The 19,049-nt window shown below is 38.3% G+C and overlaps 1 protein-coding gene across 3 annotated transcripts; it reads right to left on the bottom strand.

Annotated features, from left to right (window-relative positions):
• Positions 1-756: 756 nt before the first annotated feature.
• On the bottom strand, positions 757-17,614 carry ptk2bb (protein tyrosine kinase 2 beta, b). Of its 3 annotated transcripts, XM_026318803.1 has the most exons (31): positions 17,491-17,614; positions 12,670-12,906; positions 12,166-12,344; positions 11,164-11,251; positions 10,848-10,927; positions 10,618-10,680; positions 10,299-10,353; positions 10,052-10,192; positions 9,852-9,926; positions 9,377-9,478; positions 9,151-9,268; positions 8,938-8,977; positions 8,675-8,706; positions 8,466-8,507; positions 8,276-8,373; positions 8,096-8,177; positions 7,893-7,993; positions 7,688-7,803; positions 6,511-6,611; positions 6,192-6,281; positions 5,457-5,661; positions 5,251-5,353; positions 5,084-5,143; positions 4,875-4,997; positions 4,575-4,727; positions 4,299-4,334; positions 3,642-3,666; positions 3,471-3,505; positions 3,086-3,220; positions 2,873-2,953; positions 757-2,408 (listed from the first exon to the last, which is right to left on the bottom strand). In XM_026318803.1, exons 2-31 carry the CDS (start codon positions 12,865-12,867, stop codon positions 2,193-2,195), a joined length of 2,973 nt encoding a protein of 990 aa, XP_026174588.1. In that variant the 5' UTR covers positions 12,868-12,906; positions 17,491-17,614; the 3' UTR covers positions 757-2,192. The 3 variants fall into 3 exon arrangements, with proteins under 3 accessions (XP_026174588.1, XP_026174586.1, XP_026174587.1); XM_026318801.1 differs by having other exon boundaries at positions 4,299-4,727; XM_026318802.1 differs by lacking the exon at positions 17,491-17,614 and adding an exon at positions 14,362-14,488 and having other exon boundaries at positions 4,299-4,727.
• Between the last annotated feature and the right edge of the window lie 1,435 nt (positions 17,615-19,049).

Here is a 19,049-nt window from a genome sequence, read left to right on the forward strand (position 1 = left end):
AAAAACGTAAACTTTATTTTTATATGGAGGGTTTACAATTAAAATAGTCAGTAATTTTGCTCTAATTAGTTAAATTACAGTTAAGAGTCATGTTAGTAAGATTACAGTTTTACCAGACAGATTCTGTTTCCCCATCAGGATGTGTTTACACATGTATTTATACTGCTTACTGTTTACAAAAATATTTCATGGCTACTATAACTTACTAATACTATTAAATTCCCACGTCCTGGTCAGGGAATATTTTCCCCCATATTGTCACCATACGGACTCCGTACTTCACTAATAATGTGATTATATTTTCAAATATCAGTCAGTTTAATTTTCCAATAAACTTGTCCATCACTAGCAGGACTAGTATAAAACCCAATTGGTGCTGACAGAGATTCATTCAACACCTTTTTCAACAATCTTTAACTCGTATAAGTGTACAATTAGATGTGTTCGTCTGCCCCTGGACCAGCAGTGACAGACTGGTAGTAAAAAGTAATATAAGCAGTGAGTTGCTAGGTTTGTGTCAGGTTGTGACGGTCTTTTCCATACAAGTTTCTAAACTCCCTTTACTCTGACAGTGTGATAAAGACTGACATGCTGCACTGTGCACACTAATTCCAGTCACTTGTGCGGATTTTTTTTGTTTTTTGATTGTTTTTTGTTTTTTATTTGCCTTTTTGTGTTTTCTTTCTGGCAGCTTTGTCATAATTAAACTTATTTTTGAAAGAACTATATAATAAATACCACAATGAAAACAGTTGAAAAGTCTGACCATGTGACATTTATTGACTGGTGTAAATGACCGATTGTACCATCCCTGCAATTGTGTGAAATTGTATGTTACAATAAGTTTTCTCTGCTATAAAGGACATTTGTGTTGACACATTTATGTGCTTTGCTTCTTAAAGGACAAAATACACTTTCATCTTGATAGTTCATCTATAGTAATATACAAAAGAAGCTTTTTTTTATTTGAGACAACTATTCACATCTTCTAGGTGATGTTTCTGTAGGTGCACTGATATATTTGGCAAGCCTTAATACTTGGATACATCCATATATTTATCCACTATATATGGAAAAGCATTAATGTTGAACACACTGTTAAAGTGCTGAAGGTCACACAATTAAAGCAACACTTGTACAATATAATGCAAACCAATTCATATTACAATTCATACTATTGAATGTTCCTTTTTTAAATGAACTGAATCAGAGAGGAGCTTATTCAACTTTGTAGTCATTTCAGAGGTTATTATATATATACATATACATATATATTTGTGTTTCTCTGTGGGATTACATTATATTACACAGCTGTTGCTGTGATTGTATGTGTTACCTACAAAAAATAGATTTTATGAGAGAGGTAATCTTTGTATAAATCATAACAGTGAGTACTTATTTTCTATCTTTTTAGACCTTTGAGAGCTTCTTTCACTTTTCACAGGATGTAGCAAGCCATGTACCAAAGTTGTCATTTTAATTGGTTTTCATGTCAAGTGGTTTATGTGCTAGAATTTTTTGTTTTATTATAGTGGACATAGTTGACAATCCATTATTCATACTATAGTTTTCATCATTTATATAAAAGCCCATGTTTTTAATATGCATCACAGCTTGAGAGGTTTGAATAGCTGAGCAATCTTTTCATTTTGTCTCACATTTTGTCTTTTCATTTTGTCTTACATTTCACACGTTACTACTGACAGGTTTGAAAAAGTAAACTATTTGCTTGTGTTATATTGTTACATTTTTCTGCTGCAAAACATGTTGCAATGATGTCATAAGATTTTATATTTACAGGGCAATTCAATTACTAAGCAGACTCTTAATTCAATGACCACAAGTGAAAATGCTGAAACGAAGTAGAGAACTGACTACATCCAAAAAAAAAACAAAAAAAAAAACCAAAAAAAGGCAACAGACACAATTCATTAACTTCAATATACACACACACACACACACACACACACCACTTTGGTCAACATAAACACCTTTTTCTCCCAGTTGTCCATAACCAGTGAGTTATAGCATAACAGGATGACAACTCTCCAAAGAAGCTGTGGATGCCGCAAGCTTAGTTTAAATGATTGGATCACGTCAAAAATGTTCAATTGTGCACAAATTTCTGACTATACTGATAAAAATATGATTTAAGCTTAACGTGTAAATTGAAATAGAAACTTTACAGTCCACTAGGGAGCCACAGGCTTGGCTAAGTTGGCTCTAACTCTTGCTTGGTCCACAGCATCTAACATATTCTTGCTGTCCATTGCCAAAGTGTGTGCCGCAGCCAGCATCTGTTTCTTACACTCCTCCTTCAAAGAGGTGATGGAATTCTGCTGGGCCAGCCGCATTTTACTGATCAGCTCTGCCATGTCGTTGTTCAGCAGCTTCTGGGTGCCCTCGATCTGTGGCAACGGTTAACATTATTAATTCATTTTGTCAATATTTCACAGTCAAATGAAAACAGCAAGAGTACAGTGCAATCATCTAATCTACAAATAAACACTGTCTCTTTTGACTGCAGGGATATGTTGATTTCTACTTTGCAGTACACACTATACATTTGCATACTGTCAACACTTCACGTACAGGTATATTAATTTGTAAATCCTGTCCACACTATCAGTTGGTGTGGAGTGAATAAGCAGTAAATGAATTATATTTTACATTTCTAAAGACTACAGTTTTATAAAGACTGACTGACTTTGGGCGTCCTAGGCCAGAAGTAAAAATTTCTTCTTTCCATCTTAGTATTTGAAGAGGTATTCTGTCACCAGCTTTGTTAGGGGTGGTGGGGGGGAAATCAATACTGGCCCAGAGTAAGGAGATGAGAAAGCAGAGCAAAGAAGCAGCAGACGATATACTGTACCTCAGTCCTGACAGACTCGTGTAAGGTGGGCAGTATGTCATCCACACTGCAAATCAGATCTCTTAGAGCCATTCCTACAGACTGTGGGTAGCGAAAAAAATTAATCAGCTGTACAAATTAGGCACATTGTCTCATTGCAATTCATACTTTATATTTGTTGGGGGTAGCAGGAAAAGAAATGAAGTAAAACTCTGTAAAAATCTGACACAGTACCTTGACAGTGGTTATATATTGTTCTGGCTGCAGCACAGGGATGTCATTCTTGAGTTGGACAACAACTTTGACTAAGTCCATAACCGAGTTATAAACTTTATCATCAGAGCGGTCCAGTTCAGCTGTGGGCGCAGGCTGAGAAAGAGGAAATAATATGTTTAATAAAATACTTATCCTCATTACTTTCCATGAACGATTGGTGGACATTATTTGATATACACTGACATCTGTGCCCTTTCAGCTAAGCTGTAATTTCACTTTTTTTTTTTCAAAAGACAGAATTAATTAGAAATCCATTTCATCTAGCAATCTAAACTAATAAAATTAAATTGCCTTTTCAGTGAGATAAAGATATTATAATCCAAAAATGAATTGATATAATTACCTGTGCTGTGAGCCGTGGGGGCTTCTCTGGCAGTGCTGTGGGGCAGAAAGATGAATGTTATAACAGACAAAGAAAAGGGATTATAGATAATAATGTTCTGAACTAATTAAATGTGTGTGTATATATATATATATATATATATATATATATAATTTTTTTTTGAACACTTACCATTTCCAGTATTAGATTCAGGGGACTACAAAGAATACACAGAAAAAAAAAAGCTAATGAGGACTAGAAAACAGATCCTGTCTGGACAAGACTTATTTCAGACTAAACATGCTGTCATTGTAGGAATAATTTAGACTATACAGAAATACAAAGTGTAGAGAAGAAGTCTGTTGTATTTGCTATTGTGAAAAATCACTGTGGCATGCTATTTGTTAACTGTTTCTTATTCTAACTTTGAGTAAATGTGCTTCCTGTATTTCAACTGGTGGTTTCCTGCCTTTTATTAACCCCCAGAGAACAATGAGTGAAGTTGTTGCATGTAGCTGAAAGTAACAAGTGACTCGAATTGGGATTGTTGCAAATGCATGAATTCATATACAAGTGATGATCACTGGGGCAGGATGGAAAATATGCCATAAATAGGTGCTTTTTCTAAGGTGAATTATGCACTTTTATTATTTCTATTAAGAAATCTATGTTGTCAAACCTACAAGATACACACTATCATCATTGCACTTTCACTGGGCTGAATTCTGATTTAAACAATCAAGCTTAGAGAAAATATTTTCTAACTTCATTTGATGCCAAAGATAACAAACCAAGCGCAGAAATGTAGCATATATCCCGAAAAATTACAGTTTATACCTGGATACCTACCACGGGGATGGAAATCTCCTCAGGTGCCATGGGGTCCTGCAAAATAAGAGGAAGGTTCATTTTACAGAATATGGACATGGATCCTCTCTTTGGAACTCTTATCAGGGGAACATTCAATTCAATACTAGCAGGACGCTGAGACTGAACCCGTGGGTTGATACTGTTTAACAATGGTTCTTTCCACGTAGCCTCTGTGGCCACATTGAATTCAGGAGCAGGGGGAAACAGAGACACAGAGGGGGGGTTGACAAAAGTTAATGATGCTCTCTTTCCCACCAGGAGTTTCTCCTCCTGCTTCAGCCACTTTTTATCCTCCATCATCTGTGCTTTCTGCTGGCGGAGAGTCTCCTGCATGTTCTGTTTCTCCCTCTGCCACAGGCGCTGTGCATCCTCCCGGATGTTTGGCTCCACTCGGTGAAACTCGCTCTCCTTTAAGAGGGATAGTGGGGCTTAATACCTCATAATGTTTTCTTTCTATCTGTTGACACATACTTTTTTACCTCATCAAATGTAGTACGTCAGTAGTATAGATTACCTACATTTGAACTTCATCAATTGGGACTTCAAATGTCTTACCCCCATGCTGCGACGTCGAGGGGACTTGATTGGTGGTGCAAGAGTGTTCATGGAGTCCACAGGAGACTGATATTCAGATGGACTGGCCAGGTCAGGTGAGCTGGCACACAAAGCCTCATTCAGCTGCACAAACACACACGTTTAAGTAAAGCCTGTCATCTTGAAGGGGACCAGCATTTTTAGAGGGTCATACATGGACACTACTGTACCTGAATGTGCAGACCAATACTGAGTGTGTTCCCAAACCGCCCTGGCATCATTCTTGAAGGCTATAGTAATGATTTAAAAAACCAAAAAAAACAAAAACAAAAACATGATTCAATTTTAAAACATTGCTGTTTTCTAACAGTGGCTGAAATTTGACAGGGATTCATACCTTGGGAGGAGGCTCATTAAACTTGGAGTCAAAAAGTTTTGTGGCACGTGCTTTGTCCCTCTCTCTCTCTGCTTCCTGCTCCTTTTCCATCTTGTGGACATCGCTGAAAGATTTAAGACAGTTGAGATCATGTCTTTGTAAGAAATGTACAAAAATAATTTAATGAAAAGCAGTACAGAAAGGCCACCACAAGGTGTAAGAAATACCTGATTTTGACCACAAGCTCAGTGAAAGTGGGCCTTTCTTTGGGGTCATAGGACCAGCAGCGGGTCATGAGTGAGTAGATAGCAGGAGGACAGTTGTCTGGTTTGGGTAGTCTGATGCCCTGCTCCAGTTGGTTGATTACGTCTCTGTTCTCCAGCCAGAAAAACGGCTGCTGCCCTCGACTCATTAACTCCCACACACATACAGCTACGGAGCAAAGACAAAAGAACATGCTCAAATGATCCATTATGCAATTCTGTGATAAATACAGAGGAAAACCCAAAGATCATTGAGGCAACTGGAAACTCAACAACTTAGAAGCAGGAACCATAAACGTTTAATTCCTTAAACATTTTGCTCTAAAGAAGGAAATACAAAGTCATTTGTCACCTTGTATTTGTATTACCTTGACATTAGGGCTATTATCTCTTTTTTTTTTTTTAACATTTTGCCTCTCTTTTAGCCTAAAAGGTGTGTGAACATTATGAGGTTTAGAATATGCCAATGCTTCGGTTTTCTGGGCCTAATAAGCAGCAGCAGTAGACATGTGCAATGTGATTCAGCTATCAGTAAAAATAAATTGTGGCATGTAATAAAACCATGCAGTGTTTGTCCGGGTTGAATATTAACCAGCCACTGGCCTCTGCTATGTCTGAATTAGTTTTTCTGTTCTGTGCACCAAACCCAGCAAATGCCTTTGCACTAAGCTGACGTAGGTTTGTGAATCACATGCTCACCAAACATCCAGACATCACTGGCTGTGGTGAAACGTCTGAAGTTAATGGATTCTGGGGCCATCCACTTAATGGGCAGCCGAGTAACAGATGCTGCAAAGAAACAAAAGTTACTTTTTTTTTTTTTTCCAATACAGTAAAGGTGCCCGACAATCATTTTTTGCAAAGTAGCCTAAAGGTGTTTCCTAAATAAGGCAACTAATTCACCTGCTTTAAGTTATTTTGTTGTTGTTGCATATTTGTGTGTCAGACTGCCCTTCTCTTTGTGTGAGATGCATCTAAAGAAACATTTATTTGAGCCAAATTTCTCAGCCTCTGTTACCTTTGTAGTACTCTTCATTCTCGATGTACCTGGACAGACCAAAGTCCCCGAGCTTCACACACTCTGGACTGGCAACTAACACGTTGCGAACTGCTATGTCTCTGTGACAAAACATGTCCAAGATGGAAATAAAGGATTAGGTGCTTATGTAGGTACAGATGGAAATAAAGATAAAACATGATTTATGCAGATAAAACAAGCAGACTTTCTTTCCACTGATGGGCACATTATCACTCAACTGATGATCTAAATTTGCCTCGTGGTGACTACACTGCTGCAGTGACAGTAGCAGGAAATAATACAAGAGAAATGTTTCCATTTTCCAAAAACTCATTTCCTATGTCTGTGTTTTTCCTTCACTGGAGATTGAATCCAGGAGCGAAACATGCTTCTCTGTCATCTCACATCAACTTTCTATAGTGTTGCATCTTGGTATAAATATTTTAAGATTAAATGAAAAAGTTTTCCATTGTCACTACTTTGTATGACTCCTCTTTTTCTTCAGAGCTTTTTATAACTGGCTGTGGACGAGTGCTGGCTCCATCCAAATTTTGATTAATTCTGTTTTTTTATTGATCTATTCTTGGTTCTCTGCCTAACAATTTCAGGGACCAGATTTGGGACATTTATAAAAAAAAAAAAAAATTAAATCAGTTATCATCAAATCTAATTTTTGGCTATTTAGTGAGATTTTGCACTGCACTATATATAGTATTCTGCTTTAGCTTGTTTTCATCTTCTTTTTTAAGACCTTGTCTTTTATATTGAATCTTGGCAGTTAAAGCATGTCAGTCTGTTATTGTTTAAAGTTGTTATACAATAAACTTGCCTTGCCTGAAGTTTTGGGAGACTTTGGGATCTTTTTCTTTGAATATTATGTTAAAACTGGGTTAGTCACATATTTATTGCCTAATAGCATTTAATATTTTACTGGGAGTCAGTTACATTAAATGAGGCTAATGCACAAATTAACTACTTTACAGACTGTTGGGTATCTTGATCTACAGCAATGCATCATATTCTATAATTATGCATGTTATGTCCAGTGTGCTGCAAGGATATGCTATGTCTGTGACTGCATTTTCCATCTAATCCAGTTTATTTAGCTGAAGTTTCATCAACCCATAAAACAACACAATCTCTCACCTTAGATGATAAAAAAAAAAAAATCTCCTACCTGTGTACCATGTTAATCCCTTCGAGGTAAACTAGAGCTTTGCATATCTGCAGGGTGAACAGCATCAAAGTTGTATTTGTCAGCTTGTTCTCGTTCTGAATCAGGTAGTTCCCGAGCTGCAATGAGTGTCAACATTTCATTCATTAAGAACATTTTATTATTATTTATAATGACTTTAACAAGCAAAGTCATGAGCAGCACTAACCTGTCCATACTGATAAAGCTCCATGACAATCCACACAGGATTCTCCTCTATTATGCCAATCAGTTTGACGATGTGAGGATGGTTCAGGCTTTTCATAGTTACTGCCAGATACACAAGGTTTACAAACTTTAATGTTACTGATATTACTACTGGTTACTGGTATTTTTTTTGTATTAATACATCCTGTACATTTTTGTAATTACCTGCTTCACTCATGAACTTCTCCATCACATCAGGTGAACAGTCTTTGCAGGTTTTCACTGCCACATTAATCCTCTCTCCATTCTAAGCCATAGCATAAATACAGTATGTTAGGACAAACTTTTTTTTTTAATTCAATAAGATATAGTTTGTTCAAAAAGGGAAGAAGTGACCATACTTACAGCTTTGTTGTAAACCCCATCGTAGACTTCCCCAAAAAACCCCTCACCAAGAATTCGGCCGAGAACAATGCTACGTCGGTCGAGCCCGTACTTCTCGACTACAGGACAAGATTGAAATGAGTCAAAGCTCAATAGTGACTTTCCACTGTTTTCATTCTGCACGAGACATGAACACAAACCTTCAACAAACCTGTTTTCGGCTTTTCATCAATCTCGCAGTAGATATCTGACCCTGATACATCAGAAGAAAGATATTTTTCCACTTATTTCAATACTTTGCTTAATATACAATACATTTTGTAATAATTACATAACATATAGTTAAGATTTGAAATCAACTTCTTGTATGTTGTGTTATACAGTGAAATCAATGTGAGAGTATGGAAACTGTCAGCTCACCCATACTGTGTCTGGAAGAGCTGGAGTTCCTGCTGCTCCAAATAAAAGACAAAATGAGAAAAAGTCCTGGTCATAAAATTTCAAATGATGACTCCTCAGAGCGCTGACAGCATGACTCAATAAAACAGCCTCTCTCATCAATAACTAACTTTTCATTTCATATTACAACCAAAGGCACTGAGTACACCTTTGACTCTGCAGCTACACTGAAACAGAGAGGGCACAAATCATTTAATATTGTAAAACAGCCAAACTTCACTTACAGTGCAGGAATTTCTGGTAGGGAACTTCGTACATTGGCATCTAGGTGAAAAATGGTTATGAGAATTCAAATTAATTTTAAATAATATATTTTAAAAGTTTGTCATTCAGCTGTTAAGACATCCACCTTTGGCAGCTTCAAAAAAAACACATTCATGCAAACTCTATCCACAGTGATTAGAAAAGAATAGGTGTAGTGCATGAGTCATACACACCTTTATTTAGTCGGTTAATAACACTATCATCTGTGTCCTTTTCCAAGCGGCAGTACCCATCAATAAGGTCCATCATGTTCTCTGCCATAGGGATCGAGCCCACACTGACCGACAGACGCTACAGTGAAGTGGACAATGTACTGGGTCAAATATCAGGGGAAATATTTTCTATGGTACCTATTCTGATGCTTAACAATGCACTGAATATTGTTGTATAAGAACTTACCTGTCTGGCCCCCTCTACGTCAAGGTTTAGGAGAGCCTTGCCATCGCTCTGAGGTAAACATTGTATTTTCTTGATCTGTTTGAAGTCCGCTAGAAACACAGCCTGAGGCACAAGAAAAATAACAAGGCTGACATGGGGAGAACATGCAAACTCCACACACAAAGGTCCTGCTTTGAAGGGGATTTAAACCCATAACCATCACATTATATTTGATATCCTGTTGTTGGCCATGACAGAGCCAGGCTAGCTGTTCCCTTGTTTCCAAATCTTAATGCCAGGCTAAGCAAACTGGCTGCATATTTAACATCCAGTCATGAAATAAAGCCTCATCTAACTCTTAGTATTAAAGTATTTTCCAAGATGTCCACTTATGCTACAACAAGGCCAGTTACAGCTGATATATGACAACATAATGTGCTAAATGATGAAAGGTCAATGCCCTCTGGAGAAATACCCAAACCTCTCCCATGTTTACCGCTGAGTTCTTCTGTGTACGCTGGCGAATGCCTCTCCCACCAATGACCAGCTCCACTGACAAACTCCAACCTTGCTGTTGAGAAATGAGGGCGTTTAGTGTTTGTAACAATGAGATCAACAGTGAATCAAAGTCTGCCATATGATTTAGGAGAAACGATTCTTGCTCTGTATCATTTTGAAAATAAAATGTCTGCTCACCACTAGTTCACATGGGAAGACCTCCTCATCATAGCTGATGAAATCTTTGAGGGTCTCAAAAAACTTGACCGTGCACTCGTCCTCCTTGAATGTTGCATACTGTTGAAACGTTTGCTGGATCAGCTTCCGTAGCTGCTTAGGCTGCATCACAACCAGGGAAATTTGAAATTATTATAATTTGCACAGAACAAAACAAAACTATTGGTGTATAGTCACTAAGAATTAGATCCAGGTTAGGGAAGTTTACCTTCATGCTATTAATCAACTGCTGAGGGAAGAAAAGGTCCAGACCCACGTCTTTTCTTCATTTGTAAAGAAAAGCAGAGGAATTAAATTCCTGGTTATAGTAGTAAAATTAAATGTTCACACTGGCATCAACTTTCAGCAAACAAAACATGGAGTCACATTGCTACCAGGCATTTCTAACATTATCAGTGGGGTTTTTAAAAAGGTTTAATAAACTCAGGGTGAATTTCCAACCATGTCAGGGTCATGTTATCCCTCAAGTAAACCTATGTAATCCAAAACCATCAGAATGACAATGATAAATTTAAGAGAAAACGTACTCTAGCAGGTCAATGTTGGACTTCTTTTCTAGACCTTTTGCATTCATGTCTTTATAGAACCTCCTGTAAAAGGAAAGTAAAAACAAAGCATGTGAGTATTTTTTTTCATGCATTATTACTCAATCACCTCAACTCAATCACCTCGTCCTTGTGGCTCTTAAACAAATAAAATTATACTGTTTGATCAGCGAGAGCAAAGAACAGTGAAAGAAGAACATGCAGTGACTCACCTGAGCTCCAAACAACCGAGCTGCAGTGCCATCCCATCGCTGACTTTACTGGCATGATACTGCATGTAATCACTGCGCACCTGTCACACAAACCACATATACAGTCATACTGGACCAAAATTACAGTCAAATTAAGATTCATATGCATTTTGTTTTTGCTTTCCCACTACAGACTGCTAACACAAAAATAATTCATGTTAACATTACTGAGGCTTTAAACTTGTTACATGTGATATTGTCTAAATCAGGAATCAGGAAAGTGACACCCTGGAAACTGAATAAATGTTTAAAATTGTGAATGTTTTACAAAGGTTACCTGTTGGTAAAAATACAGCAATGTCGATCTGTCATCTTTGAATTTTTCCAGGAAATTGACAGGAATGTATCTAATACGGAGGTCATACCTATGGTCCAGAAGCATAACCATGAAAGTTATAAAATAATACACAGCAAATGTCTCTCATCTGATATCATCTTTGAATCAAAACATGAAATAATGGACCTGTGAAGAGTCTCCAGGTGAAGTTATCTAGAGGTTGAGTCATGGCAACTAGTTCTAGTTTTTTAGGTCAAAACATTTCACTACTCATCTGAGCAGTTTCTTCTGTCTGAGGGAAAGCCGGTAGGAACCTCACATTTAACTTTCAGGTTGGTTTACATAGACTCATTAGGTGAACTATGTAAATGGGGCAAGAGTTTTTGGACCCACACTCCTGAGTTGGTTTCACTTCACACCTGATCTGAATAGGCTTGTTAGGTGAACAGCAGAAGTGAGCACAGGTGAGGGTCATTAGGATCTAATGGTGGACTCATGTGACCCCTCTGATTCACCAACTGGTTGCAGAATGCAATTCCTCCCTGGAAAACATTTGATCTGGCCTAGAAATTGAAGACAGGTTATGTCTGATCCCTCCACCCCTGTTAAGGAGGGTTTTTCCACTTGAACATATATGGCTTCTCTGACTCCTGTCTCACACCATCTATCTCCTCTGTCCACAATATGTACATCAGTCTTCAAATGAGGGCCATCCTCCTCTTAAGTGGTTGTGTGGTTTCTCCAATGTAGATTTCTGAGCATCCTTCCCTACACTACATTGCTCCTCTTTTGTTTTGGTGTCCAGGCTTTAGTCTCTGTGTCTGAAGTGAGCGTAGAGTGGATGTGATGCTGTGATGAGTTTCCTACCAGCTTTCCCTCAGACTGATGAAGCCACTTGGATGTGTAGTGAAATGTTTTGGCCTAAAAAACTAGATGTCCAGTTGCCATGGCCCAGCCTCTAGATAAAATAATGGACAAACCATCCTGGTAATTCATCCATACCTCCACTCAGCTTCCACGTGATGGCTCTCGTAGCGCTGTTCAACTTCTCCGACAGTCAGATCTGGATGCAACCAGTGAATTTCTTCAGATTTCAGGTGCTTCAGCAGGAGACCATAGCATCCTGTGTGTTCGATATTTGGCCCCAGTCGACCGCTGGCCAGAATGGAACGAATGATGGCCTGACAGAGACAGCATAAACAAAGTTTGTGAGGCTTGCTGACTTTATCGTGTCCTTCTTGTCAAATATCAAATATTACTTTTTGTTTGATGTTACTGATTTTACTCTCAGTTTAGGAGCCAAACTGATGAAACAAGCAACATGGAAACATAATTTTGATCAAACTTTTGTGCATCTTGAGAAGTCCAAAAAACCACATGCTTTAAACTTGACTGATCGTCTTGGATTTGTAATATCATCTATCTAAGATAAACACTAATTTCCAAATTCATCAAAGTGTTTTGACATGTCAACTCCCTTCTCCATATTTTGCAGATTACTCTTACCCTAATTTGCCAGGAACTGTCACATTTGACCAGCTTGAAGTTCTTTCCCAAGTTGTTGTGGGTGCAGAAGCAGACTTTGAGGATCTTGATGGGCCCCCCATTCCCAATGAACTGGGATTCGGCGTTGGACTCAGCACCAGTTTGTTTTGGACTGGGCACCTTCCAGGAAAGGGTCTCACCAGACATCACCTCATACATTCTCAAGGTTGGGTGGACACCATCATATGCACATCATCCCTTTCAACAGACAAAGGATTTGAATTAAGGTTTAATGTGAAGTAGTAATAATTTAGGACCATGTCTTAATATTAATGTACCTACAACCCTGAAACAGGTGATCTACAAGGAAGAACAGATTTTATTTCAACATTCATTGATACATTGAGTAAAGGCCTGTGATGACAGTACTGTAACACCAGAGTACACATTGTTCTGTGAATTGGTTCAACACTGGTTTAGTCATGCTACAATTCACACTCATGCTGTGAACTTGTTCCATGTGGAGTCTATGACTCACAGCATTTGATTCTGTGATCTGCTGATTACATTCCTTCCTTACCGTGATTTCATGTGAGGACCTGTGTGATTCATAAAGCAAAACTGTGACTGTGTAGAGACTCAGTCATCAAATATCAACAGGGTAAAACTCCTTGATATTTCTCTTTTTAGATGCAATTGGATTAAAGAACTGTTGAAACACAACGTTGAAGTGACAGCTTGTGGGAAACTACCGGTGTACAGGCTGACAGGGACGCTACATGAACCAAGACAACACTGCAAACCACCTGAAACTAGTGATGACTAACCAAGCTGTGCAACGGTTTCTTAGCTCTGGGCTGTTATGCAACCCGTGTTGATTCGTCCTACATGATGAGTTAGGTGATAAAACCCTCCAAATGTAGCAGGGAAGCTATTCAGTTTTCTCAAAGGTTTCATTTGACTGAAAGACTGGAAACAGTAAAACCGAAATCAAATCTAAAGGTATAAAAATCCCATAATACACAATTACATTTAGATATGCACAACAGCTGAAGTGTAAAAATAACAACTGAGTTTTACGGGGGTTATGTACCAGACTATTTCTGTGCCGACTAAGTGCAGTGACTTTCTGGAGTTACTGTGATTTTTTTTGTAATGGATGAAAACCAAACTTAATAAATAACTATATATTAACTGTAAATAGTTAAACTGCTGCAGATATACTGTGCACACATGACTGATACTCTTATTTGATTCTTTGCAAGAAACTGAATAAGTGGCTTTCCAAATATGTTGAACTATACCTTTATGACATCAATGCATCATAAGAAAGACACAGCAGCAACTGGAGTTTCTGCTCCACTTAGTTTTGAATAAACACATAGACATTCAGTGAACAGCACAAAAACAACACACACGCACATTGGAAAACATTTGTTTCAAATGTCTTCAGTATAGCTGTTAAAGTGAAAAGCCTGCACACACTTTGACTGAACTGACATTCAGGAAGGCAGGAAGTAAATGATGACTCAAAAAAAAAAAAAAAAAACCATCCAGAGATGGTGTCCCCTCAAGAATCCAAATGGTAAAGAATCCTCATGGTAATACACTGTTCTGTCATTTAGAATCTGAGTGCATAAGACAGCTAAATACTTAAAAACAACCTTGACAACACAGATAGTTATGAGTTAGAGATTTCTGCAGCTTACCCACCTCACAGCAGTGTCCGTCAGTAAAGTGCTTTTTAGCTGTCATAACATGTTTTCTCATAAATGTAGCTCCATGCTGTTTGTCCGGTGTGAGGGAGCTGAGCTTCTCTCAGGGCTTTCTGCTGCTGTTGGACAGGGTTGTGTTTTGTTAGCCTGAGGCCATGAATTCCCCAGCACGGCTGTGTGTGGGTGTGTTTGTGTGGAAATGGAAATGTGTGTGGAGTGAGAAAGAGGAGAAAAAAATAAAAAGAGCGACTGTGCAGCACGGCCGGCGTGTTGCACCATCACCTGGGTGTGGGAGGCCTGACAGGGAGGATTGATGAGGCAGAGGGGTGAAGTTTCTACATCCGTGGATTAAAGTATGTGGAACAGTGCATCAACAAATACATTCCTTGGCTCACGTGGAAGAAACAGTGAGTGGTGATATATATATGTACATGTAATAGTGTGACAAATACTCAGACAACATTACAAACTCTGTTGTCCCAAAATATTGTGGATGTATGACAGCTCTAAGAGGAATGGGGATAGGCTTTTAAACAGGATGACAATTAGTCACATGACAGAAAACCCTCTGGCAACTATGTCATTTTATCATTTAAGTCATTTTTGTGACAAGAATGCCAAATATTAGCAAAATTCATCTTCTTAATTGTGAAACATTTCTACTATTCTTCCTTTTATGCAATTGGAAGAAAATTTAAAAAAGCAAAGATGCTGTAGTGGACTTTACTAAATTCTGACGGACAAACTCATGGATGAATTATTGCACAGACCAACTGGGCACAGGCCAAGGGGGCCCAAAGGTTCAGGGGTCCTAGAGGAGAACCGTGAAGGGAGTGTTAACCTCTCCTTTGGGAAGTCTACAAACAACAAAATCCAGAGAAAACTTGGATGCAAAACAGCTACAAAGAGATAGAAAACCACTAAAAACAGACAGTCACTAAAAAGAGTGGCAAAACACCCCCCAACTCTGCAAAGAATTTAAAACCAAAATAAGTAAAAATAGGTGCAAAATGACTATGAAAAGATGCAAACTGAGTTTACAACATTATTTCATTATATTCCCAACATTTCATAGAACAAATAATGTGTCAGTTAATCAAGAAAGAAATGGCCTGTTTACTTACTTTTTAATCAGATGATTTAACTCATAATATTCAATTAGATTTTAATTTAGACGTCCCTAGAGATTGAAGTTTTGAAAAGTTTTGCATATTTTGTTTAGTATAAAGAACATGATATCAAAAAAGGCATAGTTTTGATATGAGTACTGAAATCACTAGTTGTTGCCATGAGCATCACAGTTTGTAGTAGTCAATTAGTTTCATCTTGTAAGACATATGAAGACATGCTATTACTATGATTTTGTAGGACAAATGTCTGACAGTTATTTTGTGAAAATTAGAGAAACAGTTTTTGAAGTAAAGCTCTTACAAAAAATAAATATATATTAGCGACTAAATTATATAATGCAGGAAAAAAAAAAAGCCCAAATTAATGTCACTGGCAGTCGTGAAGGCCTTTCTTCTGCTTGTTTCTGACAGCACTGCAGTGTTTTTTAAGTGAACAAAAGCGACACTTTGCAGGCACACAGTGTTGTTGTTTCTCTCACACACTGTCATGCTGGCACTTGAGTTGTTATGGTAACAACTGTTCCCGTGGGACGTTTTTATCATAATCTGAGACGGAGGTAGTCTTTCTACACTCAGCCGCAACAAACACTGCAGCGGGACAAAAGATAGGACTATTCAGTACCCAAACATTTGTGTAAATGAAAAATTATTCAAACACTTCACTGCTGCTCTTCTTCCAGTTTTTCTCATTTACTGGTGAGCTGCCTGTGGGTGAATGACTGGGACTGATTTAGGTTGACAGATTGTGACAAATGAGAATGAAATTCCACAGGAACTGGTGGAAACTTGAACAAGACAACACTTCAGAGTAAGAGGATCCAATATAGAATTACTGGCATCCTTTTCCAGCTATAGGGAAGTGTCTGTAAACAAAACCTAACTAGAGCAAATCCCCTGATAATATTCAGTCCCTTCAGAAAGTTAAACTACTCAGGCTGATTAATCCACAGATATTAGCTCGTTGCACATGTACTAGTGTCACTGTACATGACACATCACTGGGCTTCTGGATCAGTGTGATACATTAGTTCTGTATTTCATGGGTTGTCCAGCAGAGTAATTAATATTTGTATTTTTAAAGTGTGTATCTTGGTAACAAAGAGAAGTAAAAAAGGATCGAAGTCCAAAGATCAGTTGTTTATGTTAAAAACTACTATCAGCAGATCAATATCCAGAATCTGTCAGACTATGGTCTAGCACCGGTTCAACTCTATGTCTGCGTCTCCACGGTACGTTTAAGCAAAAGTAGAATGGAAGACATACTGTCTTCAAGAATCTGTTGTGACATGCTCTCCTGAGCACATCATGCTTCTGGGTAACAGCACTACAGCAAAAATGTCATCAACCAACTCAGAAACCATATAAGACCTGTGGTACGACACAAGTTCTTAAAGGTAATTTGAGACAAGGAACTGTTTTGTTTTTTTTTTTTTTTTGCTTGTAAAGACGAGCTATGCCATAAATAATAAAAGGTGCAGCAGTTACAGTCAAACCTTCTTTCCCAGTAGGTACTTGTCAACACAGGCAGGCATTCAGACAGACAGGCCTGTTCTCTGCACAGTGTTGTGCTGAGGGTCTGCATATTGCAACGTCATGACCCCAGGCACTGGAATGTGGCTGGGTGCTTCCTCACCTGCACAGACATGCTTCAATAATGAACAACTGTCTCTCTCCTGAAGTCAGTAACTTCACATTGTGCCGTATAACCAGTTCGCTACCTTTAAAATGCAGCTGAGGAGCTTCAAGGCCACATTTCAGACTTTGTAAGTCCCAACAACAATGAACACCTCTTAGAAAAGGAAAAATTACAGCTTGTTGGCCAAAACAACCTGAATTTCTAAGCTCATGCCATCGGTTGAATGCATGTCTATCTCTACAAATGTGGGCCTAAAGCTGCCACTCCTATTAGTAGATTTAAGTAATTAGGTTCACCTCTTCATAAAAGAAACCCTCATTTGCTGAAATAAACATGAGAATTGGTATTTTGTGGGTCTTACCTGATTTGATGTAGTAGTTCCTCCAAGAATTAAGCGTGACAAAGTAGTATTCCTCACAGGCAGTGCAGGTCAGACAGTTTTTCTCTCACTGTTTGCTGAGCAAGAAGGTGGCAGGTAGCCACTCCCTCACCTCTGCAATCCTGAAGGTGGGCCCACTTCCTTATTTTGGAATCTCACCAGGAATATGGCGGGTTGTTCTTGTTTTTTTTTTTGTTTGTTTGTTTGTTTTTTTATTTTGTTTTTTGCACAGCAGACTTTTCCGGAGTTATTTTGTTTCTGTCTGGTCCTGTAAAACGTGACGGTTTTTGCACATGTCATCTGACTACTGGTTCAAAGCAGTGCAGATTATTGCCTCTGTTTTTAGCAGACTTCTCTGAAAACTGTTGTTGTTGTAATGTGACTACACTATTTGAACAGCAGAGGGCGCTGTGATCTAAAGAAAAGAAAAAAGGTTCTGTAAGTATTTTTGAAAGCCCCACCTTGTGCATATTTTACAGATATACTTAAGTAGCTGTATCTGTTTTTTATTTTATTTTATTGGATGAAAATAGCATTAAATATTTTGCGTCTGTTACAAGTATCTAATGATCCCTCGACCCCAGTGCTTCCTCTCTCACAACATTTAAGAAATACTCACTATTCACATAATAACTCCAAGTTTACTGTATGTTTACCTCTGATAACAAATACAGCTGAAATAAAAAAAATTTTCTCAGACATGTCACTCTCGTAGACATAACATGCAGTTGATAACTGTGCAGCCTTGAAAGTTTTTCATTCTCTCATCACATTATACACCCACAAAGACAGAATGACTAAAATAACAGTCAATCTTATTATTAGCTCCTTTGCTGCTGACTGCCACAACCTGATACATGATCTGATCCTTTTCCCTCAACAACTCAGAGACCCTGGAGATGGGTGCAAGAGACACTTTGTATGAACATGCCACAAAGCCACCTGTGAGCCCCAAGTTTACATTTCTAAATGCTGGCACAGCTCCATGCAGGGAGGTGCCATCCAATGTGGGCACACAAGGAGAAAATGGGGAATGTGAGTGATTAAGGAGTTTTAGGGCCTGACAGGTTTTAAATGTTCACACAGAGCCCAGTGAACAGTGAAACCATTGTAATTGCTAAAGCTTGCCACTGCAGAGCCTGTGCTGCTACTGTCTGAATGCATACAAATCTGAGCTAAATGGGCACCTGTTGTGGATTCTTGCCCTTGACATTGCTCCACTTTGCTGGATGGGTGTGGTTTGGTTTCAATCTGCCCCAGACGTGAACTCCCAAACAGCTGTCACTGTTCCACAAAGCTATGCCGAACCCTCTGGCACAGTAAGCAGGACTGGATGCTACAATGAAGGGAAAGACACGACTGACTAAAGAAAAGATGTTACTGATATATGTTATATAGTTTATAAATGCCTTACTATGTGTTCAGGGATATGCAAAATACAAAAAATACATGTCACTGAAGACCCTTTGAAAAGACTCTTTCTTCCTTAGACAGCACATCTATGGGAGTGATGAATAGGAGAAACAATATCAGGGTTTGTC

The sequence above is a fragment of the Mastacembelus armatus genome, chromosome 24 (genome assembly GCF_900324485.2).
Source record: "Mastacembelus armatus chromosome 24, fMasArm1.2, whole genome shotgun sequence".
Classification (NCBI taxonomy): domain Eukaryota; kingdom Metazoa; phylum Chordata; class Actinopteri; order Synbranchiformes; family Mastacembelidae; genus Mastacembelus; species Mastacembelus armatus.